At 27.0% G+C, this 27,523-nt stretch overlaps 1 protein-coding gene across 1 annotated transcript in view; it reads left to right on the forward strand.

The window, feature by feature from the left end:
- LOC145849707 (H(+)/Cl(-) exchange transporter 5-like) overlaps positions 1 to 27,523 on the forward strand; it is a 36,229-nt gene that overhangs the window by 2,941 nt on the left and 5,765 nt on the right. The window contains exons 3-10 of the mRNA XM_082954737.1: positions 4,773 to 4,957; positions 8,124 to 8,240; positions 9,699 to 9,986; positions 10,267 to 10,515; positions 17,200 to 17,364; positions 20,678 to 20,815; positions 21,247 to 21,433; positions 22,004 to 22,184. Of these exons, the coding sequence (XP_082810863.1) occupies positions 4,773 to 4,957; positions 8,124 to 8,240; positions 9,699 to 9,986; positions 10,267 to 10,515; positions 17,200 to 17,364; positions 20,678 to 20,815; positions 21,247 to 21,433; positions 22,004 to 22,184 (1,510 nt within the window). The remainder of the gene's footprint in view (positions 1 to 4,772; positions 4,958 to 8,123; positions 8,241 to 9,698; positions 9,987 to 10,266; positions 10,516 to 17,199; positions 17,365 to 20,677; positions 20,816 to 21,246; positions 21,434 to 22,003; positions 22,185 to 27,523) is intronic.

Genomic DNA, 27,523 nt, shown 5'->3' on the forward strand with positions numbered 1-27,523 from the left:
GTTTTAAAGTGTGTTTACTAAGCTTCGTCTATTTTTTTAATAATAAATTCGATATTTTTCGGCGTACCATAACTGTTTCATTTTTTATAGTAAAGAGTTAAATTACGTAGTTGATCACGTAGTTCTACGCACATGGAACAAGGTTCTAGAGTTTTATTGCTCTATGTAACTACGAGCGGTTTTAAAGTGTGTTTACTAGGTTTTTCATTATTATTTCTGGTATTTTTCGGGGTACCGTAACTGTTTCATTTTTTATAGTAAAGAGTTAAATTACTTAGTTGATCGCGTAGTTCTACGCACATGGAACAAGGTTCTAGAGTTTCATTGTTCTAATGTAAGTACGAGCAGTTTTAAAGTGTGTTTACAAAGTTTCGTCTATTTTTTTAATAATAAATTCGATATTTTTCGGCGTACCTACCATAACTATTTTGTTTATTATAGTAGAAAGTTAATTTTTTTTGATCACGTAGTTCTACGCACATGGAACAAGGTTCTAGATTTTCATTGTTCTTATGTAAGTACGAGCGGTTTTAAAGTGTGTTTACTAAGCTTCGTCTATTTCTAAATAATAAATTCGATATTTTTCGGCGTACCACAAGAATTTTGTTTATTATAGTAAAAAGTTAAATTACTTAGTTGATCAAGTAGTTCTACGCACATGGAACAAGGTTCTAGAGTTTCATTGTTCTAATGTAAGTACGAGCAGTTTTAAAGTGTGTTTACTAAGCTTCGTCTATTTTTTTAATAATAAATTCGATATTTTTTGGCGTACCATAACTATTTTATTTTTTATAGTAGAAAGTTATTTTTTTTGATCACGTAGTTCTACGCACATGGAACAAGGTTCTAGAGTTTCATTGTTCTAATGTAAGTACGAGCAGTTTTAAAGTGTGTTTACTAAGCTTCGTCTATTTTTTTAGTAATAAATTCGATATTTTTCGGCGTACAATAAAATTTTGTTTATTATAGTAAAAATTTAAATTACTTAGTTGATCACGTAGTTCTACGCACATGGAACAAGGTTGTAGAATTTCATTGCTCTAATGTAAGTACGAGCGGTTTTAAAGTGTGTTTACTAGGCTTCGTCTATTTTTTTAATAATAAATTTGATATTTTTCGGCGTACCATAACTATCTTATTTTTTATAGTATAAAGTTAATTTTTTTTTGATCACGTAGTTCTACGCACATGGAACAAGGTTCTAGAACTTCATTGTTCTAATGTAATTACGAGCAGTTTTAAAGTGTATTTACTAAGCTTCGTCTATTTTTTTAATAATAAATTTGATATTTTTCGGCGTACCGTAACTATTTTGTTTATTATAGTAAAAAGTTAAATTACTTAGTTGATCACGTAGTTCTACGCACATGGAACAAGGTTCTAGAGTTTCATTGCTCTAATGTAAGTACGAGCGGTTTTAAAGTGTGTTTACTAGGCTTCGTCTATTTTTTAATAATAAATTCGATATTTTTCGGCGTACCATAACTATTTTATTTTTATAGTAGAAAGTGTTTTTTTTTTGATCACGTAGTTCTACGCACATGGAACAAGGTTGTAGAATTTCATTGCTCTAATGTAAGTACGAGCGGTTTTAAAGTGTGTTTACTAGGCTTCGTCTATTTTTTTAATAATAAATTTGATATTTTTCGGCGTACAATAACTATTTTTTTTTAATAGTAGGAAGTTAATTTTTTTTTTGATCACGTAGTTCTACGCACATGGAACAAGGTTCTAGAATTTCATTGTTCTAATGTAATTACGAGCGGTTTTAAAGTGTGTTTACTAAGCTTCGTCTATTTTTTTAGTAATAAGTTTGATATTTTTCGGCGTACCGTAACAATTTTATTTTTTATAGTAGAAAGTTAAATTACGTAGGTGATCACGTAGTTCTACGCACATGGAACAAGGTTCTAGAGTTTCATTGCTCTAATGTAAGTACGAGCGGTTTTAAAGTGTGTTTACTAAGCTTCGTCTATTTTTTTATAAATAAATTTGATATTTTTCGACGTACCATAACTATTTTATTTTTTATAGTAGATAGTTAATTTTTTTTAATCACGTAGTTCTACGCACATGGAACAAGGTTCTAGAGTTTCATTGTTCTAATGTAAGTACGAGCGTTTTTAAAGTGTGTTTACTAAGCTTCGTCTATTTTTTTAATAATAAATTTGATATTTTTCGGCGTACCGTAACTACTTGGTTTATTATAGTAAAAAGTTAAATTACTTAGTTGATCACGTAGTTATACGCACATGGAACAAGGTTCTAGAATTTATTGCTCTAAAGTAAGTACGAGCGGTTTTAAAGTGTGTTTACTAAGCTTCGTCTATTTTTTTAATAATAAATTCGATATTTTTCGGCGTACCATAAAAATTTTGTTTATTATAGTAAAAAGTTAAATTACTTAGTTGATCACGTAGTTCTACGCACATGGAACAAGTTGTAGAATTTCATTGCTCTAATGTAAGTACGAGCGGTTTTAAAGTGTGTTTACTAGGCTTCGTCTATTTTTTTAATAATAAATTTGATATTTTTCGGCGTACCATAACTATTTTATTTTTTATAGTAGGAAGTTAATTTTTTTTTTTTGATTACGTAGTTCTACGCACATGGAACAAGGTTCTAGAGTTTCATTGTTCTAATGTAAGTACGAGCAGTTTTAAAGTGTGTTTACTAAGCTTCGTCTATTTTTTTTATAATAAATTCGATATTTTTCGGCGAAATGTAACTATATTGTTTATTATAGTAGAAAGTAATTTTTTTTTGATCACGTAGTTCTACGCACATGGAACAAGGTTCTAGAGTTTCATTGTTCTAATGTAAGTACGAGCAGTTTTAAAGTGTGTTTACTAAGCTTCGTCTATTTTTTTAATAATAAATTCGATATTTTTCGGCGTACCATAAAATTTTTGTTTATTATAGTAAAAAGTTAAATTACTTAGTTGATCACGTAGTTCTACGCATATGGAACAAGGTTCTAGAGTTTCATTGTTCTAATGTAAGTACGAGCGGTTTTAAAGTGTGTTTACTAGGCTTCGTCTATTTTTTTAATAATAAATTTGATATTTTTCGGCGTACCATAACTATTTTATTTTTTATAGTAGAAAGTTAATTTTTTTTTTGATCACGTAGTTCTACGCACATGGAACAAGGTTCTAGAGTTTCATTGCTCTAATGTAACTACGAGCGGTTTTAAAGTGTGTTTACTAGTTTTTTCATTATTATTTCTGGTATTTTTCGGGGTACCGTAACTGTTTCATTTTTTATAGTAAAAAGTTAAATTACTTAGTTGATCACGTAGTTCTACGCACATGGAACAAGGTTCTAGAGTTTTATTTATTTAAATTAAGTACGAGCGGTTTTAAAGTGCGGTAATGACTGTAAGTAAAAAAAAATTTATGTGTTAAAAATCTTATATTTAAATGTCTATCAAACTTCAGCCTCGTTTTAAATACAGGTCTGTAGTTAGAAGGGTTGTATTTGTTATGTTTTTTTGAGTATTGGTATATCGCAATTAATAAATTTTTTTTTAACTGTTTTGATTTTGAAATATAGCTTAAGGAACTAAATTAGGAATAGTTAAAAATATATTTTTTAGATAGAGTATCTAAGTGGAGTGCTGAACTCCTGCTTAGAACTAACACATAGTTTAAATTATTATATAATATATTAACATTATATTATATTTAAAATATTTATCAACAATTTTAATTTAAAAGTTGTCGTAATCAAAAACTTATTTACAACACAACAAACAAAAGTCTTAAAATTTTTCAAACTGTCAACACAATTTGATTGACTAGTTACATTAGACCTTTTGAAATCTCAAAATTTTTTATTTAAATTAAATGAGATCTAATGTGTTAGAGCTAATTTTTAAGGTTTAAAGTATACTATCAAAACTGATTATTATAGACAATATTTTTTTACAGAAAAGTTGAATGCTTAAAAAATAAAGTTTTAATAGAATTATAATTTTTTTTTAAATTTGTCTAAATAAATTAGAATTTTGAATAGTTAGTAGGTTAGTGTTATGATCTGTTTTTTAAATTTGGTTTTATAGTGCTTGATGCTCTAGAAATAAAGCAGATCAAGTCTAACTTCATTGTTTTTAACGATAAAATTGTGGCCATATATTTAACTTGAAATGTACACAGAGCAGTGTTTGTTTTTATTTTAGATATACTTACTATATACATATAGGGTTGCCAAAAAACCTGGAAATCTGGAAAAACCTTGAATTTAACATTTTAGGCTAAAAAACCTGGAATTTTTAACAACTTTAACATGTTCAGTAATAAAATTTTGGTTTGACACAAAAAATCTATCATATAGATAAATTTTTTTTGTCATCATCAAAATATTTTTTTTACAAAAAACACATTTAAAATAGCTTTACAGTATCATTTTAATGCTTTTATACTATTTAACACAGTTTCTTACCTTAAACTTAACTTTAAACTAAAAGTAGACCCAAAAATGTGTACTTTTAAAAACCTGGAGGAAATTTTGAAAACTTGGAGAAAATTTGTCAATAATAATTGGCAACCCTGTATATAAGATTTTTTTGTATACAATCACCTTAGTACAAAAAAATACTGAAGTTATATTTTATGATTTTATATATTTCACTATATTTGATTTGATGTACTAAAGCTTGTTATGTCTTGATTTCACTTATGTAGTTAACTTGTTCTGGAAAAACAAATTACAATTTTTTTTTTATACTTACTGTTTAGTTATTTTTTGTTTATAGAAAACTTTATACACAGGTGCTTTTGCTGCTAAAATAGACATTGTAACTAAGTGGCTATCTGATTTTAAATTAGGAGTGTGCTCCAGTGGTTTCTACTTAAACAAAGAATCTTGCTGTTGGGATTCAACAGTAGTACCACATACTAATTCTTCTTGTCCAGAGTGGAATACTTGGGCGTCTTTGATGGGTGTCAGAGAAAAGGTTTAAAATTTATAGATTTAAAAGATGCAATGTAGTTTAAAGACAAAGCTCCTTGTTTTTAGATAATATAGTATATCTATATTTTGTTAAATTAAATTATCTTTTAATCAATACAACATTTTTAAAGGATAATTTGATTTAAAATATTTTGCTAAAGATTGTATAAATATAAAAGTTATTATTGATGTTTTAAAAAACTAATTAATTAAGGCCATAGGGGGGGTCCAACAATTTTTTACAAAAATAAACTTTGCTTTTATATGAAAGCTTTAACTACAAACTACAAGCCTATCTTTATAGAATTCAAAAATATCATTCAAATTTTGAGATATTTTATTTTTTTGTAAAAAGTTTCCGATAAAAACGTATGGACCGCAAATTTTTTGGAGTCAGTTTTCTCGGAAACTTAAAAATTCAATAATAATCTATCTCTTCCTTCAAATTTTCAGGAAATGTTCCTTATATTAAAAGGAAAAAACGTTACTTATGAATTTTAATAATGTAAAAAAAAGATATTACAAATAATAAAAAAGTGTTTTTTTTTTCAAAAAAAAAAAATTTTTTACAATTTTTTTTTTATTCCAAATTAAAGCTTTTTTGTTATTGTATAAAGATTAGACTGTGAAAGTTTGAAGAAGATTGCTTGAAAATTGTAAGAGGAGATAGATTTTTGATAAAATTTTTTTTTTGGTGTTTTAGTTTTCCCTTCCCATAGGGAACCTATTATGCGGCCCGATTTTGACTAGTCATATCTTAAAAAATAATTTGAGTTTTGTAAAACAATAAAAAGCATCTTCAAGCTTAGAAAAAACTCAATAAAATAAGATCAACTTGTAAAAACATGACCTTAACTTTCTTTTACTTCAACCTTTTTTTTTTAAGTTTAAGTAAAACCTTTAAAAAAAAATTGTACAATACTAAGGGCATGGGGATGTAAATAATTTTTATGTCTTATTTCTGAATTATAACTAAGCTACCAGTTGCTTTTTATGTTTTTTAAATTCAAAGTAACTTTGAAATACAAGTTTATCAAAATTAAAAGTTTCAATTCAAAATTTTAAATTTTAATTAGAATACAAGGTTTCACTCTCTTGAACCTAATCAAACGAGTGAAAAATTGTATTGTTAATAAAATTTAAATTTTGAATTGATCATTCTCCTTATATTTAAGTCAAGAACTTTTATTGTTAGCTAGAAAGTAAAACGTACATAAAATTATAAGTATCATAGGTTCCTTATGTAAGGTGGAAACTAAAAATACAAGAATAAACTACTATTATACTTAAAATAAATCATCACATAAAAACTGTTGAGCAATTGTTTTAAAATTTATCAGTTTAATCATTGTAAAATAAAAATCTGTCTGTTTAAATTTTTAAATAAAATACGTTAATTTTAAAAAATAAACAAAAACATATGGCTCTTTTGTTTTTTGTTTGTAAATTTTTTATATTTACACTTTAAAAAATTAGTCATTATTTTTATAAAATTGGAATGAGGATTTCACAAAAGTTTATAAACTCTAACTTAAAAAATAAACTTTTAATTTCAAAAAAAAATTACAATTAGAAATTGCTGCTCATAAGTTTGTCTAGGAACATTTAAAAAACATACTAAAACTCAGAGATTAATTAAAATTTTATGTTCTGAAAAACTCACTTTTAGTTATTATCCGAGCGTTTATTTAATAGCCATAGTTAAATTATTTAAACATTTTTGGACACTCCTGTACCTTAAAAACAGTTTACATTTTTAAATTGATCTATAATATATTAGTATAGTTTTTTAAGTAGCAAGTATTTTAGAAAAATTTTCTAATACATTTGAATAAAAAATATGTCTTACTCAAACTAAATGTACAAAAACTGCTTTATTTTAATTTTGCTTAAGATTGTTTAAAGTTTAATCTGTCTTCGGATTAATACAATAAAAGCTAGTCTCACCTCTTAACATAATTAAGTTTTTAAGTAAACATATTAACTCTTAAATAAAATTAGTAAAGATGTGTTGAAGTAAAAAATAAAAAATGCATTAAAGTTTTATACTTTAATTAGTTAAACTAAAACAGTATAAAACTTTGTATACCAATACAGTGCTTGTTCACTTATCCAAACTTCACTTATTAAAACGCTCACTTATCCGGACAATTTCAATCCAGAAAAAAATTGAAAAAACTTTCAATATTAAATACAAACACTTTTGTGTGATGCAAATATTTAAGCTTTCATGCTGTAAGAAAATTTTAAAGGATTTTAAAAATTCTGCAATTTAGTTCATTATTATTATGTAATACTACAACTTAAGCTTTCATTCAAACTTTGCTCAAAATTAGTTTAGTTATTAAAAACCTATGTATAGTTTATTCTTTTAGAACTTTAATTAGTAAACTAAGTTTCAATCAAAGTAGATCCTGAGTAGAGATCTTTGTATATTGTTTTCAAAAATTCAAAACATATAAAAACCTTTGTATAGTTTGTTTATATAAGTTTATATATAAAGTAAGTCAGTTTAAAATAAATTTTTAAACAATGTTATTTAAAATATGACTTTAAGTTTTTTATTTAAACTCATAACATTTTTTTGATAGTTGATTAAGTTTTATGTTATTTTAGAAAATGAATATATAACAATTCTTTTATGTTTGATGTTTAGTTCAAACTATGTTATAAAAGTTTTTAATTAAAACACTTTTTGTTTAAGATAAAGTGCACAACAATTTTTTTTGTTATTTTTTAATTAGTTATACAAGCTTAGCTTGGCACACTTAACATACCAGATTTTAGAAATGGACAAAACATCAAAAAATAAAAAAGTTAATTACCCTAATCATTGAAATTAAACTAGAAGTTTGTAAAATGGTAAAAAACAATGTGCCAAAGTATTTTATAGTTTTTTATGTATTGCATAAAATACAGCAGTTATATTATTTTATGAAAACTTTGTTTTTGTTCATATCCGGAAAAATGGTTATCCGGACATGTTTACAAAATCTAGCCCAACATGTCCGGATAAGTGAATAAACACTGTACTAGTTTTGATTTTTAAGTTCGGCTTATACTTACTTTTAAACTATTTATTAAATTTATTGCTTTGAAACTATTAGAGTTATGTAAAAAAAGTGTTATAAGTTTTGTTTTTAAATTTTAGTAATAAGTATATCTTTCAGAATCAATTTATTGTAAATTGGGCATTATACATCTTATTCGGCCTATTTTTTTCTGGTTTAGCTGCTTGTCTTATTAAAACTTTCGCCCCATATGCAATAGGATCTGGTATACCAGAGGTTTGTGGTTTTTGTTTAAATTATAATAAATAAAAACTTATGTATAAATTTTTCAGATGCTTTTATGATTAATATAAACAGCTTTTTGTTTCTAATATAAAATGCTGCTCAGTTTACTGAGAAAAAACTTGTTTAAATGTTAAACTTGCTAATTTACTTTTGTTTTTAATGAGCTCTTGTCAAATAATTGTTTACAAGGTCACAATTAAAAAAAAACAAAACTGGTCATAAATAAATTTGTAAATTAGAACATATATTGTTATTAGATATAAATAAATAGTTTCAGTACATGAAAACTTGTAGCATAATTCAAAGTAATTTTCAATAAGTTAATGTTGAATTTAGGCCTAAATATGAAAACTTGTAGTGTAGTTTATCAAGTAGTTTTATAAATTTTGTTATATAAAAACATCTCCAGCTTAGTTTACAAATTTGTAATTTTTCTTAGAAAAAATTAACAAAACAATGCATAAGTAGTATTGTGCCTAGTTGTTACGGACAAGACCATGTTCGCAACCTTTAAAGTTTTATAGATTATATTATTATTACATTAAATATTTGTAAAGAGTAATTTTTAATTTGATGATGATTTAGCGTTTTGTATAAAAATATGCTGGTAAAACTTACATATATTTTTAAAGAAAAACTGTTTTTATCTGCATTTATAACTAAAAATAATTGTATTTGATATAGAAAAACAAGTTTATGCTCAGCCTAAAACTTTAGTTTATTTACTTTTATTAAGAGGTAAAATTAATTATGTTTTTTTAACTTTTGTAAACTTATGATTTCTCACCTTTCTAAATTGAAAATAGTAGGGATAAAAAACTTAAATTGAAACTCTTAGCTAAATATAATTTATTTTCTTAAAACTTAATTTTGTAATAAAACTGAAACAGTAATATTAGAAAAAGAAGTTAAGAATAATTAACTACATCACTAATTTAATTTTTATTCCGTTTTTCTAGTTGTTATTTTAGTATTATCTGTTAGTAATACTATAATATAATGTTATTTAAGAATTTTCAGATATTTTTTACTGAGTTTTTATATCTGTAACTGTTTCAATACAAATTAACTATATTGTTCAGTAATGTTATACCTTCTTGAAAACTTTATAAGTAATTTTGCTTAGGTATAATTTGACAACTTAACGTTAAATCATACTCTACCAAATTAAACTTTCACGTACTTGGTAAGTGTAATTTTTATTATCATGATCAGTTAAATTTACCATACAGAAACTTTTACTTTGCTTGATTAGTAATTGTCCTTTTTAAACATTAAAAGCAAAATTTACTGTTAATTTAAAATTTATATCTTAAAAATCAAAGTAAAAAAGATAAAATATTTAAACATTTGGATATTTTTACACTACTAATCAAAGTTTATATATTCACTTTGAGATATGCTACTTTTCATATTGAAAAAATAAATGGTTTAAATAATAATTCCTAGGTTAAAACAATACTATCTGGTTTCATTATTCGTGGATATCTTGGTAAATGGACGTTACTCATCAAAACCTTAACTTCCCCACTTGCTGTTGCAAGTAACCTGTGTCTCGGTAAAGAGGGACCATTGGTTCATATAGCAGCGTGTTGCGGCAACATATTTGCCTATCTGTTTCCAAAATATGGTAAAAATGAAGCAAAAAAGCGTGAAGTTTTATCCGCTGCAGCAGCTGCTGGTGTTTCCGTCGCTTTTGGTGCACCTATTGGTGGGGTACTTTTCACATTTGAAGAAGTTTGTTGAATATTTTTTAGTATTTTTTTTTTTTTTGCTTATTACTCTTCGTATTTTTCGTAGGCTGTCATACTTATTAAGGATATAAAGTGTCAAAAAAATTATATTTGTCATTCAATTTAGTTTCTTCTAGAAAATAAAACTAGAACTTTTTCTTTTAATATTAAGTAGAGATCAAAAAATTTCAAAATGTAGTTTTAACTCAGTAACGTTTATTCATGTTTTGTAAAAATATACTTTAACAAAAGTAATTATAACTTTTCAATAACTTTGTGATTAGGTTTCATACTACTTTCCTAGCAAGACTTTATGGCGGTCATTTTTCTGTGCACTAATTGCAGCTTTTGTGTTGCGGTCAATTAACCCGTTTGGAAACGAGCATCTTGTCATGTTTTACGTTACTTACAACAGACCGTGGTTTTTATTCGAGCTCGTTCCATTTGCATTGCTTGGTGTGCTTGGTGGGTTGTTTGGAGCGGCGTTTATCAAAGCTAATTTATACTGGTGTAAAAAGCGTTCTACCACATGGGCTAGTTTTAATTCTTTATAAAAAAGTTTTCTAGTAGTTTTTAAACTTATTATTTTAACTACTCAAAAATTGTTATATTAGAATAAAATTGTTATATAGAGTTCTACTTTGTGTTTGAAATTTTTTCAATGTAAGAGCTGATAGAATTTTAATAATTTTTCTTTAAACTTTGAGAAATCGGCTTTGATTGTTTTTCGTTTGATTAAAAACTTTATATAAAACTAATTATATTTCCAAAATTTCTTGATTTTTTTTTTAAGTTTCTTATCTATTTATTATAAAATTTCAATAAAGGTTTATTTTTGTAAAAAAGGTGCCCATCCTCTATTGCTATAAATCAATTTTTCACTACTACTTAAGGATTTTTCATTATTATACTTTTATACTTACTTATTTGTTTTTGTTTGCTTAATTAGTGGCATCCCTGTACAATTCATATGGATCCTTGGTAGAATGAATGTTTTTAATGCAAAAAGTTACATAGATTTTTTTTTTCTAACTAAAAATTAATTTTAAACATATTAATTAATTTGATAATATAATTAATCTTAATCAGAAATTAAGAACAATCTTTTGTTTGTTAGAAATTTTACGATAAATATTTTATTTGGTGCATTTAAAGTTTAAACATTTGCAAAATGTTAGTTCAAAAGGTTTATTATAGAAACAAAATAAATTGACAAAGAGCTAGTATGCATAAATTAATTTAATTAAATTTTTCCAATTGATTATTTTGGTCAAAAACTTTAGCAACAAAATAACAGACAATGACAAAAAGTAAAGTAGTTTGTCAATAATGCAACGTTTATAAACTAAAAATTAAAATAATTAACCGGAAATCATAAAGAATATCAGTAAAATTTTAAAAATGTTTACAGATATTTTTTAAAGTTCTCATAGTTATGAGTGTATCCGTATAAAAACTGTTTTTGTAATTTTTTTAAGTTTGAATAAGTTTTACAGTAACTATGAAATTGTATATAAGGATATTTTGAAGTTTTAGTTAAGAAATTTATAACAGGTTTCTTAATAACAAGTTTACATACTACTTTTTCTTTATTAAACTAACACATGTTTCAACGGAGCTCTGCAAAAATAATACTGTAAGGAAAGAATAGAAGCCTAAGTAGGTGTTGGTATGTGTTTATTAAAAACTAGAGTAAACTATTGTAGATTGTACATCAATGGTTAGTAATATATACAATATATAATCTGGGTTACCAAAAACCTGTAATCCTGGATAAACTTGGAATTTGACAAATGATACATAAAAAAACTTGGAATTTGAGAAAAAAAAACAATAAAAAAACCTGGAATTTAAATAACTTTTACATGTTAAGTAGTAAAATTTCGATTTGACACGAAGAATCTATCATAGAAATAAATTTTTTTGTTATCATCAAAAAAAATTTTATGTCAAAAACACATTTAAAGAAGCTTTACGATATCTTTTCAATGTCGTTATACTATTTAACCAAGTTTTTTACCCTAAACTTAGTTTTAAACTAAAAATAGACCCTAAAACGTATAATTTTAAAAACCAGGAAGAAATTTTGAAAACCGGAGAAAATTATCCAAAAACATTTAGCCACCCTCTATAGTCTATAATTTAAAATCAAACTGTTATATAACTATTTAGTATTTGAAGTTATAAAAACTAAATTTAAATGAAGTAAAGTACAATACAAAATAAAATAACAAATCAAAGTATAAACTTTTTACATTAAAGTTGAAGAAATACTAATTCCTACGACTAAATGGTTGACCATTTAGTGTTATGAATTAGTATTTCTTATTACTTTTATGTAAGTAGTTTATATTTTGATTTGTTATGTTATTTTGTATTTTACTTTACTTTATTATAATTCAGTTTTAATAACTACAAAAATTATACAGTTTTGTAACAGTCGGATTTAACATTAGATATTGTATTTGTTATTAACCATTAATCTACAATAATTTGTAGTATTTATTCTTACTTTGAATAAACACATATATACACCTACTTCAGCTTCTATTCTTTTCTTACAGTATTTATTTTTTACAGAGCTCCGTTTAAGTGTGTTAACCTGTTAACACCAGAAACATGTGTTAGTTTATTAAAGAAAGAGTGCTGTTTAAATTTGTAATTATTATATATTTTAGTAAACTTGTTTCGCTAGAATCTCTAATACAGGGTTGCCACTTTACCTGGAAACCTGGAAAAACCTGGAATTTTCAATAATTTTAACATTTTCAGTTGTAAAATTTCGATTTGACACAAAAAATCTATCATATAATTAAGATTTTTTGTCATCATCAAAATTTTTTTATTAAAAAACACATTTAAAGTTACTTTACAGTATCTTTTTAATATTTTTATACTATTTAACACAATTTCTTAAATAGAAATTAACTTAAAACTAAAAATAGACCCAAAAATGTGTACTTTTAAAAACCTGGAAGAAATTCGGAAAACCTGGAAAAAAGTTTGAAAAAACGAGTGGCAACCCTGCTATTAGCAAACGATTCACGTTAAGTTTTTTATAGCAGGTTTCTTAATACTATCAAAAAGTAGAGAAAGGTATGTTATTTAATTAGCCAGAAAGAATAAATTTAGTTTGCTTTAGCTAAGTTTTGGCAGGTATAACATTGTTGTCAATATGTTTGCATTTCCTTAAGGTGGGTGTATATTATTTATTTGTGTTTCTTACGTTTTTATTTATAGAAAATACATATGTATTAGTTTTAAGTTTATATATATTTTATAAATTTCTCATACTCTTTTTAATTACTGTTGCCATTTTTTTGAAAAAGAAAAACTAGTGATCTATTAAGGAATCCTAAGCTTTAACACTGAAATTACATAACAATTCATAAGTTTTCAAACTCCTGTAAGTAATCTTAGTAAAAAAATTTATGAAGTAATTTAATAATAACCAAAAAATGCAAGGGGTTCCTTAGTACAATCACTGTGTTTATTTGCCGTGACAACAAATTTTTGCTCAGTTCACTGTAACAGAAAACAAAATAAGTTTGATTTTAATTTATTTTATTAAACCTTGTAAAAGTCTTTATAACTTAGAGAAATCAGATAGATTGTAAATGAAACAGCGAAGCTTAGACTGATTGTTTTTATTAGCTTTACTTTAATGTAAAACTAGTATAACATTTTTCTTAATTCAAAATACGAAACAAATACATCTAAAATAGTGGTTTATCGGAAGTTCACCTTTTTTAAAATACTATTTAGTTGATATTTAATTGTAAGGTTTATCTTAGCTATCAGAGACTTTTTACTGCTAAAAAATATTTTAAGTAAGTATTGAGATGTAGGGGAACAAATAAATCAGTTCAATAGGTTCCTTCTATGTCAGAGCCTGCGGGCCACATGCAAACTGAAACTACGACTGTGGCCGGCGAGTGTTTTTGTTTTCAAATTTTGGTCCGCGACAACCAATTGCCTGTCGATTTTTTTTTTCGAGGTAGAAAATGTTTAATAAAAAGGCAAGACTTTTTACTGACTTTTTTTTTTTTTAATTAGTTTAATTTTAGTTTTTACAGTTAGTCTATTACTTACAAATTAATCATTAATTTGAAGAAAGTTTATAATTAAAAAAAAATACCTAAATTATATACGTATATATTTTACATTTAAAACGTTTAAACACGTGATAGCTTGTATACTGTTCAAATCATTGTATCTAAGAATTGAGATTTTTAACTCAATTTTAATTTCTAAGAAAATTGACAATTAAAAAATTTTGATTTGTATCTAAATGCTTTTACAAAACTGACTCCATATCAAAATTTAATTAAAACTTTTATAATATATAAAAAGTGATTCATAAGTAGTGATGTACCGGACTCACTATCCGGGTCCGGGTCCGGCCGGATATTGCCATTTTTGTCTGATATCCGGATCCGGCCGGACTCTAATTTGAAAAAAAAAGTCCGGATCCGGTTCCGGCCGGATTCTAATGTGAAAAAAAAGTCCGGGTCCGGTTCCGGCCGGATTCTAATTTGAAAAAAAAGTCCGGATCCGGGTCCGGCCGGATCCTAACAGAGATCCGGCCGGACCCGGATCTAGTTAGTAAAAAAGAGCATACTAAAAAGTATTTTTTCAAAAACACACCCTGTGAAAATTAATAAGAGTCATTTTTGTCAGTTAAAATTAAACACCTACCGTGATTGGCTCATTTTGTACACGTGACTAATTTACATTTGTTTACATTTAAACTATAAATAAGCATTTCATGAAATGCAACTCTTTACATATGTTGTAAAATTCAAAACTTTGGAATGAATACTAGCATTATTTATTGTTTAAAGTTGAGCTCAGAGAATATTTAGAGTTAATACGGTTGAATGTACAAGAAAATGAGAATCATATGACGAAATGTTTCAAAATAGACACTGATGCAACAAAACATCAGAACATGACAGGCAGTTTATATGTAAGCAGTTAGTTAGTTTGGTGTGTAGCTTGAAGCAACAAAATATCTTAAACGTTTTCGTGAATGCTTATTGTAAGTACTGTTTTGTCTTAAAATTATATATTTCAACAGGTGATTAATTGTTTAAATACTTAAGCCAGGTTTATAGTTAAATAGTTTATTAAAAATTTTACAGTTTTTTGTTTACTAAAAGTTTTATTTAATTTTTAGTTTTTTGTTTTAAGTCTTTTGATATAGATTAAAATAGCTTCCAGTTTTTAAAGTGTTACCAAAGTAATATTTCTAGTATTTCTTGTTGTGTTTTATATAAAAGGTTCATCACTCAAAACTGTCGTGTCTGATTATAGAAAGTAGTCTCCGTTAGAATATAGTATTTGTTAGATATTAATTAAATAATGTAGGATTTAATTATGATGGGTAGTACTAATAAAATAAGTGTACCACAATCAGTCCACAACTTTACAACCAAATTGTCAACCTTTGCTAGCTGTTCTACTGATTACTAGATTAAAGTAATTTTTCAGTTTTTAAAAACCTCGTTCTGACTCAGGCTTGTTTGTAATCACTCTAGCTAGTTTTATTGACTTAAGGCCATAGGGTGGGGGGTAGAAGCCATTTTTTGACCAAAAATAACATATAGACTTATATTATAGTAAATTTCATAATCTTTCAGATGTTTCTTTTAGATTTCAAAAATATTCACTAACTTTTTTTTTATAACCGGTTATATAAAGGGTTGTCTTTATAAAGGGTATATAAAGGGTAACTTTAAAGCCGTTTTTCTCGAGTTTTTAAAAACGGGCTTTAAAATCTATCTTCTCCTTCATTTTTCAAGCAATCTTCTTCAAATTTTCAGGAAATGTTCCTTACATTATGAAAAAAAAAAGTTATTTGTGAACTTTAATAATTTAAAAAAAAATAAAATTTTATGACAAAAAAAAAAAAAAGTGATTTTTTATGAAAAAAATGTTTTTTTTTCAAAAAAAAGGTATTTTTACTTGAAATTTTTTAAAGTCACAAATAACGTTTTTTTGTTATTGTATAAAGAATAGACTGTGAAAGTTTAAAGAAGATTGCTTAAAAAATGAAGGAGGAGATAGATGTTAAAAGCATTAGTCTTTTTTTGCCGTTTTAGTTTTTCCTTCCCCATAAGGAACCTGTTATGCGGCCCGACTTTGGCCGGCTATATCTCAAAAACTAATTCGAATTTTTAAAAACCATAAAAATCAACTTGAAGCTTAGTAAAAACTCTATAAAATAAGATCAACTTGTAAAAAACATGGCCTACCCCCCTATGGCCTTAAACAGTGGCAACCCTGCTAGTTTAAAAATTTTCGGGAATTTTAGAAAATCTTAGACTGCCTCAGGCTAGTTAAGTTTTTTATAAAAACTTAGGCTAGTTTTTCTTTTAGATTTTGAATGAGTTTGAGCTGATCAGTTTTCAATATTATGTAGTTTTCTAGAGTATTTTGTTCAAGAACTTGATTTCAGATTTTTAATTGTAAATAACAACTAAATTTGTAAACCTTGTGGCTAGCTGTTCTACTTATTATTAGATTAAAGTTCTTTTTTTTCAGTTTTTAAAAACCTCATTCTGACTCAGGCTAGTTTATTCTAGTGATGTACCGGACTCAATATCCGGGTCCGGCCGGATATTGCTATTTTTGTCTGATATCCGGATCCGGCCGGATTCTAATTTGAAAAAAAAGTCCGGGTCCGGTTCCGGCCGGACTCTAATTTGAAAAAAAAGTCCGGGTCCGGTTCCGGCCGGATTCTAATTTGAAAAAAAAGTCCGGATCCGGTTCCGGCCGGATTCTAGTTTGAAAAAAAAGTCCGGATCCGGGTCCGGCCGGACCCGAAATTGTGGGTCCGGTACATCACTATTCATAAGGCATATTTTAAACTTTATTATAGAAGATTATTTTGTTTAAATAAAATATCTTTGACCTCCTTATGATTTTAAAAAGAATCAAATAACAGCGCTTATGGTTTTAACCATTATATTTTTTAAAAATGACTATTAATGACAAAGTATTTTAAATTTTACATTTATGATGAAGTGTACGTTTAAGAGAACATGAAAAATTGAATCAAGAAGAGAAAATTATATTGCTAATTTTCGACTCAGTATATCCTCAACTTTTTTTTAAAGATAAGTAGTTTAAAAAGTGCTCTGTATTATTTTAAACCTATACTTATTTATATATACTTGTACAAGCTTTTTTACCTGTTGTAATGTGGTTTACAGTTAGGAAATTATCCAACAGCAGAAGTGTTGTTTGTAACATTCATAACAACTCTGGTTTCATTTCCTATATCTTATACTAGAATGGATTCTAGCTCGATGATTGCACAACTTTTTAAAGAGTGTAGCCCGGTAGAAGAAAACAATTTATGTGATTATGCAGAAGTAGTAAGTTGTTTATGTTTGTTTTTTATAATTAAAAGTATGAAGCTTAAAAAAAAAAGTAAAAAGTCTGACAGCTCGGCGGGCCTGCTAAAGCCTACGGAGGGTTTTGTACTGGGAGAGTGTCATCCGCGGCTCCGTCAATCGCGGGATTCGTAATAATAGCCTTTACTGCAAAAGGCTTATAAAAGCGTCTATCCAAAGTTTTCGTTAAACCACAGGAAAATATAAGTTAAGAGTTAAAGATTCATAAAATAAAATAAATTCACTGTTTGTCACGGCTAGCGACAGACTTTTTATAATAATTATTGTGATAGTTTAGTTCTTGTATAAACACATTTATTTTGTATCAGGGTTACCTTTTCTTCTAGTATCTTTGAAAAACAATCAAAATGCAATGCGAGATTTTAATTGTAAAAGTTTCTTATATGTCGTTTCGTTTATTTAGATACATTTATGTTAGGAAATGCTTAAAAATAGTGTCTTTTTTCAGACAAGCTGTGATTATAAGGTAATAATACAAGTATTTTTCTGATAGAGCTTTTTATTGCAAATACATCAATCATACACAGATGGTTCAAGTGATGTAATGGAAGTTTGAGACTAAATTCAACAAAAAAACTGTTGTTCTAACCTGTATTAAATTAGATTGAAAGCTTTATATAGTTTCAAGTGTTAGATTATGTATTTTAGAATAACTTTAAACTAAGAGTTTGATTTAGAAAAGTCAGGAAAATTTAAGTAAAAAGTCAGGAATTTTTTCTTAGCTTGATCTGTGACTACCCTGTTTTTTACTTTACTTCATCATAATTTAGCTTTAGTAGTTACAAATATTTTATATTTATATAACACTCGGATTTAGCATTATATATTGTGTCTATTATTAACCATTAATATACAATAGTATATAGTATTTATTCTTATTTTTAATCAGGGTTGCCACTTTACCTGGAAAAACGTTGAATTTGAAAATTTCGGCCAAAAAAACCTGGAATTAGAGGAATTATGAAAAAATACCTGGAAAAACCTGGAATTTTAACAATTTTCACATGTTCAGTAGTAAAATTTCGATTTGACTCGAAAAATTGTCATATAAATAAAAAAATTTTGTCATTATAAAAATTCTTTTAATTAAAAAAACATATTTAAAGTAGATTTACAGTATCTTTTTAATGTTTAACTTAAACTTAACTTTAAACTAAAAAGAGACCCAAAAGTCTGTACTTTTAAAAACCTGGAAATTTTTTTGAAAAAACGAGTGGCAACCCTGTTTTAATAAACACATATATACACCTACTTTAGCTTCTATTCTTTCCTTACAGTATTTATTTTTTTACATAGATCCGTTTAAGTGTGTTAACTTGTTAGCACCAGAAACATGTATTAGTTTAATAAAGAAAGAGTGCTGTTTAAATTTGTAATTATTATATATTCCAGTAAACTTGAATCTCTATTAGCAAACGATTTACTTAAAATCTTGAAAAGTAAAATAATGTACTATTCATATCTATGTCATCTTCTTTGATTTTTAGAAGTAGTTGCAACTTAGTTATATTAGGTTTTCATGTCTCTTGGACATCCAAATTTATTCACTAAGTAGCTACTTAAATATTTGTTAGTAGTGTTTTTTTAATCAGAAGTAACTTACTACTATATACCAGTGGCAATGCTTTTTGACGTCTTTAGGGGTGTGGAGTAATTTAAACTACCTCAAATATGTTTGTATTATATATTTAAGGGGAACGGGTCACTTTTGCACAAGGGGAAACTTTTGTACCGAGACACTCACTTTTGCACGGCCTCACTTTTGCACAAAGGGTCATTTTTGCACGAGAGTAAAATAGATATTTAAAATGAAAAGAAAAAAATTATAAAAAAAACAAGATCAATAAAATAAAAAGATTAATAACTAAAAAATTAAAAGTTACCGACCGAGGTTAAGGGTTAGTCGTAACTGTGATAGAAAACATAAAAAGATAAAAAAAACAAAAAAAGAAAAAAAAAAACTACAAAACTAGAAAAATATAATAAACTAATAAAAAAAAAAAAAAAAGTTACCAATCGTGGTGAGGGTTAGGGGTAACAGTGATAAGAAAAAAATTATATATGTATACCTAATCAAAAAATACCAGGATAATAAAAAATTATAAAAAATAAAATTTAAGGAACAAAGAAAAATATAAAATCAAAAATTTACCAACCGATGGTAAGGGTTAGCGGTAATAGTGATAGCAAAAATAAATTAAAATTAACAAAAAAAAAATTCAATCTGTGCAAAAGTGACCCTCCGTCCAAAAGTGTCCCATCGTGCTACGGTGACGCTCGTGCAAAATTGTCCACTTGTGCAAAAGTGAAGCCGTGCAAAAGTGACGCTCATGCAAAAGTGTCCTCGTGCAAAAGTGTCCACTTCATGCAAAAGTTTCACCTCGTGCAAAAGTGACACCCACCCATATTTAAGTATGGAATTACGTACAAAAATAAAAAATGTATTTAAACAGTGAGGTATGAGAGATAACTTTATGTTGTTATTGTTGTTCAACACCACTTTGGCATTATCAATTCAAAAAGCACGACTTGCTTTTTAATTTATTAACGAATTATATGGTTTTATATGCAACTATGTAGTAATTTAAAACTTTTTAAGGTCATCTTATACACATATTATGGTAGTAGTATTTATATTATATGTTATGTAGAAATTATTTGTTAAAGAAATCGCATAAAATTTTCAAGTTTTTAAAATCAACTTTTTGACGAATATCATATAAAGCAGTAAAACATATAATGCTGCATTTATATTTAAAAGTTTTATATTGTTAAAACATACTTTTTAGCTTTAGCAGGGATTCAGGAATAACGGAAAAAAGACAAAGGTCAGGAAAAGTCAGAAAAAAATGGTGTTTTTCGAAACAAAAAGTCAGGAAAAGTAAGAAAACTAAGTATAAACATGTTCTTTAAAAAAGTTTATCATCACTAAAAAATGCATATTATAATGTTATTTTCAAAAAAAAAAATTTGCAAATTTTCTTTTTTTCATGGCCAAGTTGAATTTTTGAAATAAGTTAAAATCTTTTAAGTCTTTGGTTATGTATTTTAAAAAAGTTTTAGTTAAGAATTTGATTTAGAAAAGTCAGGAAATTTTTGCAGCTCGATCTGTAGCAACGGTGCTACAGTTACTCTTATTTTTTAATTATATTTTTATTAACTATAGATATAATTTTACGACTTTAGCTAGTCGTTACAAAATTTAAAATTTTATTTTGTACAGTAATTTTTTTTCTGGTTGTAGTAGTTTTTAGCTGCATTTATTTAATGGCAGTCAGTCAATCATACAACATACACAAATAACGAAAGGCCAGCAGCTTCGATTGATGTTGGAATATATACTGCTATTCAACAGTTAGCTGTGGCATTCATTATAAAGTCTGTTCTAACAGTCTTTACTTTTGGTATCAAAGTAAGTATAAGACTAAAATGTTAATTTTTTCGATTAAAATGATTGTACTAATTAAAGTTTAAACTTTTAAGGATTAAATGTTTTAGACATTTTTAGTTAAATTTATTGCAAATAAAATAATGTGATTCTAATCAATTAAGATGTCTCACTTATACACAAAATAGGATTGTTATTTGTGAGTTTAGTTGCATTTGTGGTAATGATTATCTAGTTAAAACACCTAAAATTATTAAACTAAGTTGAGAAGAACGAACTATTTAATGATTTAATGAAGTCAAAAAATACTAAAAAAGTAGAGGTAAAGTATAAACAAAGTTGAATTTTTATAATTAAAATGTTGTTTGTTTAGCGTAAACTAATCACTAAATTTTTGTTAGAATTTTAGTAATAATTTTTTTTTTGAAATTAGCTCAATTTAATTTTAAATTAAGTTACCTACTGGTCTATTCATACCCATTCTATCATGTGGCGCAATTATGGGTCGTTTATTAGGAATTGGAGTAGAACAAATGGTGTTTCACTTTCCTGATTGTCCTCTATGGTCCTCTGCATGTCAAACGGGTCATTCTTGCGTCACACCTGGCTTATATGCAATGGTTGGAGCTGCTGCTGCTCTTGGTTATTTTAAAACTGTTTATTTTGTAAAGGTTGTCTAAAGTAGCTGTTAAACTGTTTTTTGTGAATATTTTTTACATAATATTTTTTGACTGAAAAAAGTTAGTTTCAAAGTAATGTTTTTTAGGGCACAAACAGTTTTTAAATACAGTAAGCTGTCACTTATCCGTGTAACTTCTTCTGCTAGATAACTTTTAACTAAAAAAAGGTAAAACACCTAGTTTTTTTTAAATTTAGTAGATTATGTCTTAACTTATATTACTATCAAAATATGAACTATATTTTAAACTCAAATTAATAACATTTTTATGTCTATCTATTCTTAGTGTAAAAGATACTTTAGCATTCATATTTACTATTAGTTATTACAGTTACTGTTTATTAGCTCAATATTTTAATATAAAACATACTTTTAATTTTCAGCTGTTTTAAACTTTAATTAGTTTAGTTATTCTATCTCAAAAAAAAATTTACTTATAATTTTTGGTTCAAGAATTATTTAGGTGTTTTTTAAAACAGACTTATTAGTTTACGCAAAATGAAATGTAATTTAGATTAGTGGAATATTTTCAGGTGGAGTCACACGCATGACAGTTTCTTTGGTTGTCATAATGTTTGAGCTGACAGGAGGTTTGCAATATATTGTACCACTAATGGCTGCTTCGATGTTCAGTAAGTGGATTGGTGATGCGTTCGGAAATGAAGGAATTTATGATGGTCATATTAGGCTGAATGGTTATCCATTTCTTGATAAGTAAGTATAAGTTTGGTACAAGTACAATGCAAAAATGTACTTATTATGAAGTTAGTAAATTAAAAAAAAAATTGTTTAGTATAGAAGATGTCAAACTATAAGAAACAAACTAAAGTACATTCACTTAACTGTATGTAAAAAGTCAACAAAAATTCAAGAAGCTTCTAAAAATAGAGCAGCTTGTATTAGAATTGTTTGTAAAATATATAATGAATACGATACTTTTGAACATTACAAGTTATTGAAAGGTCATCACAAAAGATACACAATATTAATAGCAGATGGTAACGAACTCGTTTTTTACATCAATAACTGTTATTTGGTAATATTTTTTATTGTAAGCTAAAACTTATGATGGAAAAATTTATAAAAATAGAATGTTAAGCGAAACTTTTTATTTACATCAAATCTATTTTGTCAGTGAAATATCAAGAAGCCAAGAAACATAATAGTCTTATAGACGCATTTATGCACAAAGCATAAAGAACAAAGCGGAAGTTAAACCAGAACTAAATATAATTTTTACATTGAACAATTAAACATTTTGAAAGTTAAAAAACGACGACAGAAATATTTTAGACAAAAAATATTTTACAAAAATGAAGATACATAAGTTTTTCTAAAAATTTTAGTTTGTTTAATACGAAACTTTAAAATGGTACAGCAAATAAAGTTTTCCTACTTTCTGTTAACTGTAGAAGTATATACTTACGAATTTGCACCGAACTCTTAATGAAAAGTCAGGTACTCTATTATGCTGACAGTGGTTAACGTTACAGATTTTTTATTCTCACTTGGTCTCGAAATGCTTTTAAATACACTATATATAATGAAACGCTGATGCAATAAAATGTTTAAGAATATTTTTTACTTACTAAAACAACATTCTGTTTTTTTAAGTACAGGGTGACCAAAAAATCTGGAATCCTGGAAAAACTTAGAATTAGACAATTTAGGATAAAAAAGCTTGAAAAAACCTGGAATTTGAGAAATTTTGAACAAAAATCACTAAAAAACCTGAAATTTTAAACAATTTTTTCATGTTAAGTAGTGAAATTTTGATTTGACATAACAAATCTATCGTATAGATCAGGGGTCGGCAAACTGCGGCCCGCGGGCCAATTGCGGCCCTTGAAGGGTAAATCTGCGGCCCGCGAGCACGTTTTATTTTTGAATGGAATGCGGCCCTCGAAAGAAAATTATGCGGCCTGCGAGCATGTAAATGAGGCCCGCTGAGCAAAAATATATTCTAAGTTTAATTTTTTATGGTAAAAATGCTGTAGTTTGTTTAAATTTGATTAGTTTTGAAGTCCCTGTTTAACATTTTGAAACAATTAAAAGGCTTCACTGCTTTAGGTTAAAATTGTAAAAAAGACAGATTAGCATTCGAGCCGTGTTTTTTTTTTTCTCAGTTTTATAATAAATTGGACTAAAAATACATGTATTCAGTAAGTTATCTATATAAATATCTTAAGTAAATGAACAAAATGCAAATGTTTTCCCTTGTGTACAAAATGGACAGTAATTAAGGAAAACATCATTTCTTTACAGTTTATATATTTTCTTTAATATGTAATTTATACCTAAGATATTTTATCACTATATTAAAGTGTACACAAAATCATTAAAAATAACATAATAGAAAGAAACAAGGTTTATTTTATTTAGATTTTAACACATGTTAAATGTTGTATAAGTTTTCTGTTTACTTTAAGTTAACTCCTATGCACATCAATGTACAGAGATGTTCATTTTAAAAATACTTTTAAGACTTTATCTAAGTTAGATTAAGTTCAATTTAAGCATAATTTTCGATTATAATTGTTTTTACATACAATATCTAAGAGTCTACAGACACATTTAAAACAATAAATATGACATAATTAAAATAGTTTTTGTTCAGTATACAGTTTTATTTTACAAACAAAATTTTTTGGCAACTTAAGTTAATTTCTTTGCATTGTACACTTATATACACAGATGCTCTTTTTTTGGAAAAACATATTTAATACAAACTAGATTTAGGGATGATAAATTTGTTGAGTCTGTGTATTACCAATCAAAATTGTTTAAATTTAAGCAAATAAACAACTTAACATTGCAACACACTCAGACTAATTCAGGCTAGTTTATAAACTTTTTGAAAATCATGCCAATTTAGGAATTTTTCAGTTTTTGACTTAAGCTTTTTTTTTATTCTTAAATGTAAGGATACTTTTTTGATCACTCAGGCAAGATTTTTTGCTTTGAAGAGTGGCAAATTAAACTTATGATGTATGTTTTGTTCACTTCACAGTTTTAGTTTTAATTATGATACATGTTAAGTTTTAAGTCCTGCAGCTGCTAAAATTGGAAATATTACTTTTATTATTGTTTACATACAAATGTAATCAATCATTGTTGCCAAAAACCCTTGAATTTTGAAAAAAATTGAAATTTGACAGTTTAGGCTAAAAAAATCCGGAACTTGAGAAATTTCGGAAAAGACCTTGAGTTTTAAACAATTTTTACACGTAAAGTAATGAAACTTTGACTTTACACAAAAGATCTATCAAACAAATATAGTTTTTGTTCTCAACAATTTTATTTATTTAAAAACTAGTGATGTACCGGACCCACAATTTCGGGTCCGGCCGGACCCGGATCCGGACTTTTTTTTCAAACTAGAATCCGGCCGGAACCGGATCCGGACTTTTTTTTCAAATTAGAATCCGGCCGGAACCGGACCCGGACTTTTTTTTCAAATTAGAGTCCGGCCGGAACCGGACCCGGACTTTTTTTTCAAATTAGAATCCGGCCGGATCCGGATATCAGACAAAAATAGCAATATCCGGCCGGACCCGGATATTGAGTCCGGTACATCACTAGAATAAACTAGCCTGAGTCAGAATGAGGTTTTTAAAAACTGAAAAAAAAGAACTTTAATCTAATAATAAGTAGAACAGCTAGCCACAAGGTTTACAAATTTAGTTGTTATTTACAATTAAAAATCTGAAATCAAGTTCTTGAACAAAATACTCTAGAAAACTACATAATATTGAAAACTGATCAGCTCAAACTCATTCAAAATCTAAAAGAAAAACTAGCCTAAGTTTTTATAAAAAACTTAACTAGCCTGAGGCAGTCTAAGATTTTCTAAAATTCCCGAAAATTTTTAAACTAGCAGGGTTGCCACTGTTTAAGGCCATAGGGGGGTAGGCCATGTTTTTTACAAGTTGATCTTATTTTATAGAGTTTTTACTAAGCTTCAAGTTGATTTTTATGGTTTTTAAAAATTCGAATTAGTTTTTGAGATATAGCCGGCCAAAGTCGGGCCGCATAACAGGTTCCTTATGGGGAAGGAAAAACTAAAACGGCAAAAAAAGACTAATGCTTTTAACATCTATCTCCTCCTTCATTTTTTAAGCAATCTTCTTTAAACTTTCACAGTCTATTCTTTATACAATAACAAAAAAACGTTATTTGTGACTTTAAAAAATTTCAAGTAAAAATACCTTTTTTTTGAAAAAAAAACATTTTTTTCATAAAAAATCACTTTTTTTTTTTTTGTCATAAAATTTTATTTTTTTTTAAATTATTAAAGTTCACAAATAACTTTTTTTTTTCATAATGTAAGGAACATTTCCTGAAAATTTGAAGAAGATTGCTTGAAAAATGAAGGAGAAGATAGATTTTAAAGCCCGTTTTTAAAAACTCGAGAAAAACGGCTTTAAAGTTACCCTTTATATACCCTTTATAAAGACAACCCTTTATATAACCGGTTATAAAAAAAAAGTTAGTGAATATTTTTGAAATCTAAAAGAAACATCTGAAAGATTATGAAATTTACTATAATATAAGTCTATATGTTATTTTTGGTCAAAAAATGGCTTCTACCCCCCACCCTATGGCCTTAAGTCAATAAAACTAGCTAGAGTGATTACAAACAAGCCTGAGTCAGAACGAGGTTTTTAAAAACTGAAAAATTACTTTAATCTAGTAATCAGTAGAACAGCTAGCAAAGGTTGACAATTTGGTTGTAAAGTTGTGGACTGATTGTGGTACACTTATTTTATTAGTACTACCCATCATAATTAAATCCTACATTATTTAATTAATATCTAACAAATACTATATTCTAACGGAGACTACTTTCTATAATCAGACACGACAGTTTTGAGTGATGAACCTTTTATATAAAACACAACAAGAAATACTAGAAATATTACTTTGGTAACACTTTAAAAACTGGAAGCTATTTTAATCTATATCAAAAGACTTAAAACAAAAAACTAAAAATTAAATAAAACTTTTAGTAAACAAAAAACTGTAAAATTTTTAATAAACTATTTAACTATAAACCTGGCTTAAGTATTTAAACAATTAATCACCTGTTGAAATATATAATTTTAAGACAAAACAGTACTTACAATAAGCATTCACGAAAACGTTTAAGATATTTTGTTGCTTCAAGCTACACACCAAACTAACTAACTGCTTACATATAAACTGCCTGTCATGTTCTGATGTTTTGTTGCATCAGTGTCTATTTTGAAACATTTCGTCATATGATTCTCATTTTCTTGTACATTCAACCGTATTAACTCTAAATATTCTCTGAGCTCAACTTTAAACAATAAATAATGCTAGTATTCATTCCAAAGTTTTGAATTTTACAACATATGTAAAGAGTTGCATTTCATGAAATGCTTATTTATAGTTTAAATGTAAACAAATGTAAATTAGTCACGTGTACAAAATGAGCCAATCACGGTAGGTGTTTAATTTTAACTGACAAAAATGACTCTTATTAATTTTCACAGGGTGTGTTTTTGAAAAAATACTTTTTAGTATGCTCTTTTTTACTAACTAGATCCGGGTCCGGCCGGATCTCTGTTAGGATCCGGCCGGACCCGGATCCGGACTTTTTTTTCAAATTAGAATCCGGCCGGAACCGGACCCGGACTTTTTTTTCACATTAGAATCCGGCCGGAACCGGATCCGGACTTTTTTTTTCAAATTAGAGTCCGGCCGGATCCGGATATCAGACAAAAATGGCAATATCCGGCCGGACCCGGACCCGGATAGTGAGTCCGGTACATCACTATTAAAAACACATTAAAAGTCGCCTAACAGTATCTTTTAAATGTTGTTATACTATTTTAGACAGTTTTTTTTACTGTAAACTTAATTTTATACTAAAAATAGACTAAAAACTTGCACTTTTAATATCATGAAAGAAATTGAGAAAACCTGGAAAAAATTTCTTAAAAACCTATAGCAACCCTAAAACTGTTTACATTCTTTGTAAGAGTTAAAAGTAGCACAAGTATTTTTTGTTTGACATATGTTATTTATAT

The sequence above is a fragment of the Thalia democratica genome, chromosome 2 (genome assembly GCF_965202585.1).
Source record: "Thalia democratica chromosome 2, ktThaDemo2.hap1.1, whole genome shotgun sequence".
Lineage (NCBI taxonomy): Eukaryota > Metazoa > Chordata > Thaliacea > Salpida > Salpidae > Thalia > Thalia democratica.